The 11,317-nt window shown below is 27.8% G+C and overlaps 2 protein-coding genes across 2 annotated transcripts; both read right to left on the reverse strand.

The window, feature by feature from the left end:
* Positions 1 to 2,399, reverse strand: LOC101512583 (protein trichome birefringence-like 42). The gene is made up of 5 exons (XM_004488936.4): positions 2,097 to 2,399; positions 1,731 to 1,905; positions 1,413 to 1,591; positions 1,162 to 1,320; positions 1 to 474 (listed from the first exon to the last, which is right to left on the reverse strand). The coding sequence occupies exons 1-5, from the start codon at positions 2,342 to 2,344 to the stop codon at positions 207 to 209; spliced, it is 1,029 nt and encodes a 342-aa protein (XP_004488993.1). The 5' UTR covers positions 2,345 to 2,399; the 3' UTR covers positions 1 to 206.
* Positions 2,400 to 5,699: 3,300 nt separating this feature from the next.
* Positions 5,700 to 11,317, reverse strand: LOC101512890 (protein trichome birefringence-like 41). The gene is made up of 5 exons (XM_004488937.4): positions 10,887 to 11,317; positions 8,301 to 8,472; positions 6,852 to 7,027; positions 6,477 to 6,635; positions 5,700 to 6,174 (listed from the first exon to the last, which is right to left on the reverse strand). The coding sequence occupies exons 1-5, from the start codon at positions 11,189 to 11,191 to the stop codon at positions 5,880 to 5,882; spliced, it is 1,107 nt and encodes a 368-aa protein (XP_004488994.1). The 5' UTR covers positions 11,192 to 11,317; the 3' UTR covers positions 5,700 to 5,879.

The raw sequence follows: 11,317 nt of genomic DNA on the forward strand, positions 1-11,317 counted from the left end.
TTAAACTAAGAAATTAATTGTCATATACTGTAATATAAAAAGTTTTACTCTGTCACAAAATTTACAACCACTCATATATATATAACTTTAGAAGCAGTTGTAGTTAAAGTCACATATTTTCAATGATCAGATAATTATAATTGTCTGATAGAATAAAAAACCTTTACATTAATAGTATATATTAAATCAAATCCTTCAACTAAATACTATTTTTCAAGAAGAGTAGCATACAACATTTGATTCCAAGTATCAGGAACACCAGCAAGACACCAATGACTACAATCCACATAACTATTGCCACGACCTGTGTAGATAGATGGATGACCATCCCTCCTTAACTGTGTTAGCAAAGTGATGTCAAGCAATTCTACATGCTTCTCCATTTTGCTTATAATGCTCTTTACAATGTCTACACCAGGATAAGCTGGCATTGATCCTTGATCTGGTTTAATTTGTCTTAGACACCCTTTTCCACTTGAATTTTTATTTGATGTAAAAAAGAGGAGAAAGAATGATAAAGAGTGAGTCTTTGAATATAGTTTTATAATCAATATAACCATTTTATCATAATAAAAGTCATTGTTTTAATGTGTTTCTGTGATGTCTCTTCTCATAATAGTCATCATCAAGATTTTATTGTCATGAAATTAAGAATTTTAATGTTGCCACAATCACAACACGACTTCAATTGAAGTCGTGCTTGATTGCAATTACATGCAATATCAAGGATTGTGGCTGCAATTTAAAACCTTATAATTCATGCAGAATTAAGTTGGTTAAGTTGCACATACAAACATTTAGCTAGCACACATTTGGTTAATTTTGTAGATATTTCTCGGGTTATGCATGCTTTTAACTAACCTACTATCATGGACTACAAATTATGGAATTCGGAATTCTTTGCTGTTAGAGAATCCCGCATTCACGCAGTTAGAATATCAGTCCATTGAATTAAAATCAAACAGTCCAAAAACATGCATATTTTAGTTTTAATTTTATAATAATTCAAAATATTAAGTTTGAATATAAATAGTCCAATATTGATCAAACAGTTACTGATTTCTCGACTGTGTGAATGCAGGGAGCAAGATCCAAAATATGATCATAACCATTAACCAAAATCCAAATATCATTTTGAATGGAAATTGAAGTTAAACTTACTCAACATGAGAAGCAGCTATTCCTTGAAACAAGACTCTAGTCTTTGAAGAGTCAATGTTGGAATCAACCCATTTAGCCCAAGTGGTTAAGCCAATCTTAAAAGCTTCCAAATGATCCATCTCCTTAATTAACTCATTACCAACTTGAAAGTAATCCCATCTGTGAAATAATTAAAAATAAAGAAATTAATCACATGTCCAAATTCCTCACATTAAAATACCAAAATTCAAAAGATCAAAAATTTTCAATACGTTTGTGTCTTTCCTGTATGAGTCCACCAATGATAGGTATTGAAAATCAAAACATCATATCCTTGCCAATGGTCCCCAGTGCTAATAGTATCCAACCTCAAAATTCTTCCTTTTTCTTTATCATGAACCAAATCAACTAAGAACCCATTTTTCAACCACATGATTGAAGCTTCATATTCCTATAAAACAAAAATTCAAATTATACAAAATTATTAGTATAAGTGAAAAATGACCAAATACACTATCAGTGTAAATCATTAATATAATCAAACAATTACTAAACTACAATATTTGATTCTAATGAACAGAAAAGAGTACCGGAAATGAGAATTCAGTAAGTTCTTTTGTTTGTGGTGTTAAGGTATAATTTGAGTTTGGAATTGCAATGTGAAGCAAACAAGTGAGTGATTGCCACATGTTGTTACTTATGGAATCTCCCACAAACAATATCTTCTTTCCTTTGTATCTCTCCAAAAATTTCCCACCATCAAACCTGTTAAACTCACCAACATCATTAGGGAACCCAAAAAAAAAAATTATTTTTTTCAAATTAAACAACAATATGGACACACAAAAAAACTATGGTGAATACCCATTAAAAAAATGATTTCAAATTAAACAATATTGAAAAATAAAAATAAAAAATATATAAAAAAGTTGTGTAAATATGAGTACAAGTAGTACCTTGGAAGGTTACAAGTAGAGGGTTTCCATGTATATTTGAGGTAGTCTTTGTCAGGTCTACCATTTATGAGGCAATCAAATCCTTGACCAATGAAAGGACAATCCTTGAAATCATCATAGAGAGGGTAGAAGGAAGGAATGGAATGATCAATGATCCAGCTTCCTTGAGAGTAATCACATGGTTGTTGTTGAGAAAGTGCCACTGTCCATACAAATGCAGAGGCTAGTATCAGGGGACCTAGCACCATTTCAAATTGTGAGAACCGTTGTTGGAGACATTTCTTTTTTTTCTTCCCTTTTTTTATAGTTTTTTTTATTGTTTATTTATTATTTATTGTTATTGGGTTGTTAAAAATAGGACCTTTTGAAAAATATCTTGTTTTGTTTACTATTACTTTTCATAAGACTTTGTTTAAATTTTTATCAATATTAGCTATTTTATTTCTTTTTTAAACCTACAATTAAATGATCAATTAATTCACTCTCTTAAAATGTAAACTTGTGATAAGGACTAACTCCTAAGAGGATCTAATAAAGAGGAAAGTAAGAGAAATGTGATGATTTTAGAATAGATTTTAATTTTATTTGTGTTTAGTTTAAATTATATTAGTGTTACTTTTATTTCAATTAATTGATGTAAATCCAATTAATAAACGTGTATGCATGTCTTAAGATTTTTTTAGGTATACGAGTATTCTTTTATATGGAAATTCTATCAAGGAATTCAATTAAACAACTTTAAAATGAATTATGATTTTTTAATTGATATTTATTAATGATATTTTTGCTGTTGTAAATAAATATAACTATATTTGTTTGTATTCGCTTCTTCAATACTTTAATTCTAATAAATTATTTGGTTCGGTATTTCATCTCATATCGAATTAATATTTATTCATATTATGATATTAATAAGAAAAAATAGTAGTATATAAGTCGATCGTCTTTAATTTTACAGAGACTAAATCTAAACAGAAAATTTCACAGAGACTAAAATAAAAAAATAATATATTTACATAGACAAATACATATTTAAACTTTTTTATTTATTGGTGGTTTTGTATGATCATAGTGTGTTTTAACAAATATAATCGAAAATTATAAATCAAGATGGGAGCACGATATAGTGCATTTTTTCATGTTTTCGCAAAGGAGACGATAAATAATCGATCCTATTTGCACATCTGTGCTTTTAAATATTTTTTTATTGTTGATGTAAAATCTCAAATTAATGTTTTGATGTAAACAAATAAAAGTTAATTAAAGATTCTAATTATGATTCTAAATTATGTGTTAATTTAACATATGCTTTTGAGTGTGATAATCCAAGTTAGGTACAAATCAAATGCAAGAGAAATAAGTGTAAAGAAAGTGCTAAAAATGAACAAAACTGAACCAAGAACGTTCTTTACATAATCTGGAAAATCAAGAATGTTCTCCACGATTCTGTCATTTTCAGCAAGCAAGATCGAATCAGTTATTAATGCAAGGAAAGCTCTTGCAAATCGCGAATAGATTTTCAGTTCATATACTAGGAATGTATAGCTCTTAGGGGCGGACAAAGTTTAGTTCTGAACTAGAACCGTTTGAAAATTGAATCGAACTGGTTTTCAGTTTAGAAAAACCAAACTGAACCGGTTTTCAGTTCAAAGAACCGAATCGAACTGGTTTATTATTTTGAACCGAACCGAACTGGTTTAACTTAAATTTTTTGTTCATATAGGTCAAAATTTACATAATTACCCCTAAATACTTCTAAGAAAAATCCGGTTCAAGTTTTTTGAAATAAAAACCGGTACGGTTCGGTTTTTTTAACAAAAAACCAGTTAGGTTCGGTTTTTTGAATTGAAAAACTGGTTCGGTTTAGTTCTAGTTTTACAAAATCAATTTGAAAACAGTTCGGCTCTTAAACCAGTTCAGTTCAAAACCAGTTCGGTTCGGTTCAGTTCGGCAGTTTGGTTCAGTTTTTGGTTTTTTTGAACACCCCTAATAGCTCTCATATGGACAAAAGAATCACTCAATGGGAAAAGGCACAACTCAAAGCAAACGTGACAAATGATCATTCTCCAGCAACGTAACATCAGTCTTCAGATTGATAAACATTCTCTAGCATGTTACACATGATCTTCAACAACAAACATCTTTCTCCATAATGATTAACAACTATCTTCAGAATGATATTGACTTCAGAATGATCAATATCATTCTGCAGTATGATGACGTCAGTCTAAAATGATACAAACATTTTCCAACTTACTAACCATCATTCTCCAGACTTGTTACATCATTCTACAGCCATATTTAATAATTCTTCAGTCTGTTTTGCACGAATCAAAATGCAATCTTAATCTGAATCGATTAAGTACATATTTGATATGTTTGTGTGCACAAACAAATGATCATCACACTCAACAATGAGAAACTATATATCAAACATTATTAAATCACAAGTAGAAATACAAAATGTTCAAAACAAGAACATTTAAAGTTTAAAAGTTTGGTATTTGGTCAAGTTTGACACATAACAGTCAGACGCCTTTTCAACGGTCAAGATAGTTGTCATCAGTCTCCTTGAAGCCTATAAAAGGAACTTCAAGCTCAAGAAAAATACATAACTTCAAGCGATAAAAAAATTAAAGAGACAATAAATAAGAAGTCAAATAAAAACCTCTCGACATTTTCTTCGTTAGTCTGAACTGGAAGCTAATTTGATTAAAAATAATTGTTCCATATGTAATTTTATATCAACAAAATATATTTTACAGTAAATTCAAATTTATATCAACTAATTTCTTCTCACAATATTATATATACTTTATATATTAATTATAATTAATTGTGTAAAACTATGCTATAAATTTAAAATATTTAATTTTGTCTTAAAAAGGGATAAATAAACATCAATAATGAATTTGGAACATGAGATTATGGAAAACATTGATTTTATAAATAAAGAAAAAGATGAAAATCTTATTATTTTATAAAAGGAAACAAAATAATAAAAGTATGCAAAAAATAATTTTGAGATCAAAGAGGAAAAATGAAAAAAATGATAAGTGTATAACTTTGAAACGTTTAATGAAAATTTAATTTTAAAATAAAAGATAACTTTATAAAGATTTAATTTTAGAGTGGTCTAAGGAATTGAAATTGTCCAACAATTTGACAATTGACTGATTGAACATTTATTTATTATCTAATTTGGTAAAAGATATAACATCAAACCAAAAATTACCATAGCAAGTGGTGGAGAATGCACTTCAGAATATTATTTAAGTCAGGACTAGTCTAACTCCCAAGCTAATAAAACAAGTGTTTTATTACTCTCAAACATATTGTTTTTTTTCATATGATTAGGCCTAAAAAAATAAATAAAAAATATGTGTATCAAGAAAAAGACCTCATAGTATAAAAAATATACCAATTGACATAACTAAAATATTTTGTTTCTCGAAAAATAGGAAAAATAACATTTAAATAAAATAAATAAAATATTTAATATTGACATTAAAAATGCCTCTATTATTTACTTTAGGCCTGAAGATGTGTTGAGCTGTAAGTTTCAATATTTCAATTAGGAGTGATGTAGGAATTGAGTCATAGTGCAATTCAATAACCTCATTTATTTTCTCATTATTATTCACTTTAAGAATAGAAGGAATTACAAGAAGGTAGTCAGTTATCAAAATCATATCCAGCCACCCCTAATTCTCTATATAAATTTTTTTATCTATAAAAATCCACTAAACCCCCCAATTCAATTAATAAAAAATAATTCTTATATTAAATAATAATGTTGTAAAGTATCTCATTCCAAGTATCAGGAACACCAGAAAGACACCAATGACTGCAATCCATTCCTTTTGCACCAAAAAGTCCATAAATTGAAGGATGACCATCTTTTCTTAGAAGTGAGAGAGTTGTAATGTCTAAAAGTGTGACTGGTTTCTTAATTGTGCTTAGCACACTCTTTAACACGTCCACAGCCGGTGGCAATCCGCCGGGATAGGTCGATCCGGCCACCGGTGTCTTCTCTCGGATACAACTCTTTGCACTTGGTTCATTCCATAGGCTGCCACTGAAAATAGGGTTCAAAGTTGACACACTATTGTCATGCCACACAAAATTATTTTGTAATGCATTTATTTAAAAATGTTTCTATTGGAGCACAATATTTAAGTACTTAATACTAATAATCATAATCAACCAAACAACAAAATTCGCATACATTTTTTAATTAACGTCTTATGTCTTTGCAATAGTTCAACTGATTTGAGCTAATAGTCGAATAAAAGAAAAAATTACTAACATAACAACTAATATTTTCGAAAAATCATAATTAAGAAATGATAAAATGAATGGATGTTATAATTTGCTTACTTGTAATGAGATGGGGAAATCCCTTGAAAGAAGACTTGTACTTTTGCAGGGTCGATGTTAGCATCTACCCATGCTGCCCATGTTTTGAGTGCTTTTTCAAAAGCCTTCATTCTATCCATGTCTTTCATTACTTGACTCCCAACTTGGATATAATCCCATCTAAGAAGTATCCAATTCATAATTTCATAACAAAAATAGTTTAATATTTATTGTCAATATAAATCAATTTCAAAATGGTGTTTAATTGGATCTACAAGAATGAAAAATTTGTTTGTTTGCTAGAGCAAATGTAAGAAAGTACTAATAGTTATGGTACTCCATAAAAGTATAGTCCAATAATTAATTATTAAATTAAATTTAGTTAATTTAACTTACGGTTGAGTGGGTCCTCTACGGGACCACCAATGCCATGTGTTAAAGATTAGCATATCAATCCCATTCCATAGCTTGCTTCCTTCTATGGAATCAAGCTTCAATACTCTCCCTATATCCTCTTTCACAACATCTACTAGATACACGTTCCTATCTAGCATTACTTTCACTTCATACTCCTGCAAATTATTTTATAAACAAATAACCATATGTGAGTGAATATTTCCTAAGATAATGACAAATCATAAAACCAAATAATGCAAAAAAAATATTATTGTTTTGGGTTTGGCAATGTACATTGACTTTGTGGGTGGATGGGTCAAGATTCGTTCCTACATAACACACATTTGGTAGGGACATAAATTAAATGTGACTATGTTAGTTTCCTATAATTAATCCAATTAAATCCCATTAATGAGTCAAAGCTGTAGGAGTACATTTGAGATTTCATTTTGGTGATATTAATCCTCTCTTGGACTTTCATAAAGATTCAAACGAGATTATTAAATTTGGTTATAAAATTTAAATATTTAATCTTTAAATCAGTCTCTGTAATGATTAAAGTATTTAAGTCTCTAAATCAATAATTAAATGATAAATTTCTAATAGTGATTGCATTAGAGTTATGCAACGGATGAAGATGAGACTAGATATCAACCTCAAACCTAGGCTGGCAAATTCTAAACACAAATGATACTCATAATATGGGTCTTTTAGCCAATCTTTGAAGTCAATAGTGGTTATACAATTGATTCTTGTCATAATCACTATTTCCGTGAAGTATTATTGAAATCTAAAAAGAAAAAATTGAAAAACTAAAATGCTCACATGTTTATAATACTCTTTAAAGAGTAGAAACTCATAACACTCTTTAATTTAGCTTTTTTAAAATACTAAAGTTAAAATATCATAATTTTATAAAAACTAAAAACATAATTAACTTATTTTTCTTTATTTGAATTTATGTGTAGATAGATTATAGAAAGAAAAAAAGGAAAGAGGATATGTCACTCAATTGAAAATCAAAGCCTTCTGATTTTGAAAGCTCATATCGTAGTTATCCTAAACTAGATAAGAGAAAGGGAGAGAAGTTGGAGCTTGCAAGTAACAAAGAGATGGCACAATAAAAATGGAATCAATATGAAAGAACTCGTTTGCCTAAATGACTTGTGAATATGGACAAGAAAAAGGGAGTAGGGACCACTTATATATGACTTAACAACAACCATTGTAACTATCCCCACTTTGTTCATTCCTTATAGTAGCACTATACAAATACCAACACTCATTTTTCTTTTTTCTTTTTTCTTTTTTTGGTACAGCCAACATTTTTTATTTTGAAGGGAGAAGATTCTTCTTTTCCACAAAAAGGTTTAATGAAAAGAAAAATAAATTAACATAAAATTATATTAGTGTACTAGTACAATATTATCAAAGTTATAAAATTGTTACCGTAAATGTAAATATAGAAACATCTCCAACTCTAGCCAAAGTATAATTGGAATTGGGCACTGCAGAATGAAGCAAGCAAGTCAAAGACTGCCATTGATTTCTACTCAATGAATCTCCCACAAACATAATGCTCTTTCCCCTCATTCTCTCCAAAAAATCTTGTCCGTCGAATCTGTCATAAAACATAATAAAATAAATAAAAATATGTGATTTTAATCGTGTGTTTAAAATAATATTAGTTAAGAAAATTAAAAAAAAAATGGTATTGGATGGTTTCAATATTTTTTTTTAATATATATACATAGATATATTATAAATAAAAAATTAGATTTATATATTTAAATAATATCTTAAAAATTAAAACGACCCAAAAAAATAAGACCATCGAAACAACCAATTTAGATATTAAAAAAACATAAGTTTTTTACTTGATAACAAGAGATTTAAAAAAAAATTCTTTTATCATTTTATTTAGACAAACGAAAAGACTTCTAAAAAAATTAACGATAAATTTTTTAATATTTTAATATTTTTAAAATTAAAGCTAATAAAATTTCACAAAAATTAATTCATTTCAACAAATATTAAACTATTAGTAAGAAAAACTAATAAACTACCAAATTGATTAAAAATATTACTATATTAGTATGTAAGAATTTTAAATATTCCTTGTCATGATTAAATGTAATAAATTGAAACTTAATTTTATAGGAAATTGGAAAAAGAACAAAACAACATACGTCAACCATTATCCTTCTAAAAATAACATACGTCAATAATCGTTAAAATAATTTGTTGCTGCTGACTTCACTCGTATATCTTTATCCTCCACGAAAAGCAAAAATACAAAAGAATAGGGACAAATTGGAAATAAGATGGAATGTAGGAGGTGAAAAAGGGAAATACAACAAAATAAGAGTTTCTCATTTTCTGATTAATTACGGCGGGCCCGTGAGCGAGTGAACCGACACTATATTTGTTGCGTAAAAATGATAGAACGTGAGAATCTAATTAATAATTAATTAATGTTCGGGTGTTTTGTCACATTGACATGTTACGTTACAACTAACAAACCCCATTTAACTAACCAGATGCTAAAGTGCTTTTACGTTAAAGTTGCGTTTGGCGATCCGAGCCAAACAGACATTCGAACATCTAATTCGCCGCTAATGTGTTTTTGAATTTTATTTTATTTTTTTAAATTCCAGTTGTTTTACAGGCTGTTATGATTCATACCAAAAGGTCACATGTTACACTTTTCTCTGATTTGTTAACTGAACACTTTTCTAACAATAATAAGAAAAACATTTTAAGTACGTCATATATGGTCATATGAGTAATTAGCCACATTATTTTTGGTACAAAGAGTTATTATTAGCCACATTCAAAATCTATTCAAAATTATTTGTATTAGGACAAACTGTAATTTGAAATATTAAATAAGTGACTTTTTTTATGTAGACAAAAAAAATTAATTTTGAATAAATTAATTTTGATTAAAAGTTAATTAATATACTGAGATTTAAGTTTGAATATATATATAAGTGATGATTTGTTGACTATAAAACTAATTAAGCGATGAATTACTTCATTTATTGATTAATATAAATAATAAATTTTATTAATTTAATGTTAAATCAAAAGTTTTTATAAAACAGTTCAGTTCCATTGAAATTATTTAATAATTTAATAATTTATTAAATAATTTTAAATTAATGTAAAATAATTTTCTAAAAAATATAAATAAATATCAATTGTTAGATTATATAACTATAATTTTAAATTTATATAAAAATTTATATAATTTATTATTAATATATTATGTCAATACTAATAAAATTTATCATTTATATTAAATTATTAAACAGAAAAACTTATCACATAATTACTCGTGATCTTATATATATACTCCCGGTCTTAATTGAATAATAAATTTTTGTATAAAAATTATATTTTACATAAAAAACTATAAATTATAATTTTAAATTATAATCTATTCTAAAAATAGAATCAATATATTATGTTTTAAAGTGAAACTGACAAAATTACACTAAATTAATATAATTTGCATATGTTAAATTGACAATAATATCACTCAATCAAACATTCATTTAAATATAATAAAATCAATTTTTAAGATGCATAAATAAGATATCATACGCAGCAGCGATTCATTGTGATTTTGATAATGATTTCAAATATATACTAAATTAATATATACTAAGTCAAAGATGGATGAATAAGATAGTCCTACATTATAAACAAATTTATCTTTTATCCCTTGGACAAAGTAAAATCAGTCTAAATACTCCTTCAGATTAAAAATATGAAAATCAACAAAAATTAATATATATATTTAATTCAAATTTCACATTAAATATATTTACTTTTATTTATCAAAATTTCCCTTATATTTATACTAGAAATAGATATGTAATATGTTAGTTGAAGATTCAAGCGGTTGAAGTCTGTAATTAAATTGAGTTTAAAAATATAGTGTAACGAGAGGGTAATTTAATTCGAAAATAATAGCGACAAAGACAATAGAAAAGCAACGAATGAGATTAAAGGAAGAGTAATGATAACCTGAGTAAATTGCAGGCAAGTGGTTGCCATCTGTAATGGGTATAAATCAGATCAGGTCGTCCATTTGTTTCACACCTGAACTCGCGCTCTATGAACGGACACGTGGCTGTTTCATACAACGGATACGATTCATCCTCAACCCATGTTCCTGTAAACAACTCACATTCTTCATTCCTCGATGAACCCCCTCCTTTTGCTTTCACACCCCCCATCATCACCACCGTAACAACAACAAAAAATAACATACTACTACGGTTAACACAATTACAAAAACCACATTCAACTCGCCTATTACTATTACTCATATTTGTTTCAATCTCTCTCTCTCTCTAAGAAAGAACACACACACAAACAAAATATTACAGGAAGAGAGAGAGAGAGAGAGAGAGGTTGTGTTGTTTCTGTATTGTTATGTACAATTTGCAAAGCTC

This window comes from Cicer arietinum, chromosome 1 (assembly GCF_000331145.2).
Source record: "Cicer arietinum cultivar CDC Frontier isolate Library 1 chromosome 1, Cicar.CDCFrontier_v2.0, whole genome shotgun sequence".
Taxonomy (NCBI): domain Eukaryota; kingdom Viridiplantae; phylum Streptophyta; class Magnoliopsida; order Fabales; family Fabaceae; genus Cicer; species Cicer arietinum.

Bases quoted from the DNA above. Each gene is read 5' to 3' on its own strand.
- LOC101512583 (XM_004488936.4), bottom strand. From the start codon at position 2,344: ATGGTGCTAGGTCCCCTGATACTAGCCTCTGCATTTGTATGGACAGTG. The intron at 1,592-1,730 runs GTACTCTTTTCT...TTTGTTTTATAG, and splicing joins TTACTGAATTCTCATTTCCG to GAATATGAAGCTTCAATCAT. The intron at 1,321-1,412 runs GTATTGAAAATT...ATTATTTCACAG, and splicing joins CATACAGGAAAGACACAAAC to ATGGGATTACTTTCAAGTTG.
- LOC101512890 (XM_004488937.4), bottom strand. From the start codon at position 11,191: ATGAGTAATAGTAATAGGCGAGTTGAATGTGGTTTTTGTAATTGTGTT. The intron at 8,473-10,886 runs GTTATCATTACT...GTTTTATGACAG, and splicing joins CTTGCCTGCAATTTACTCAG to ATTCGACGGACAAGATTTTT. The intron at 6,636-6,851 runs GTAAGTTAAATT...GATACTTCTTAG, and splicing joins CGTAGAGGACCCACTCAACC to ATGGGATTATATCCAAGTTG.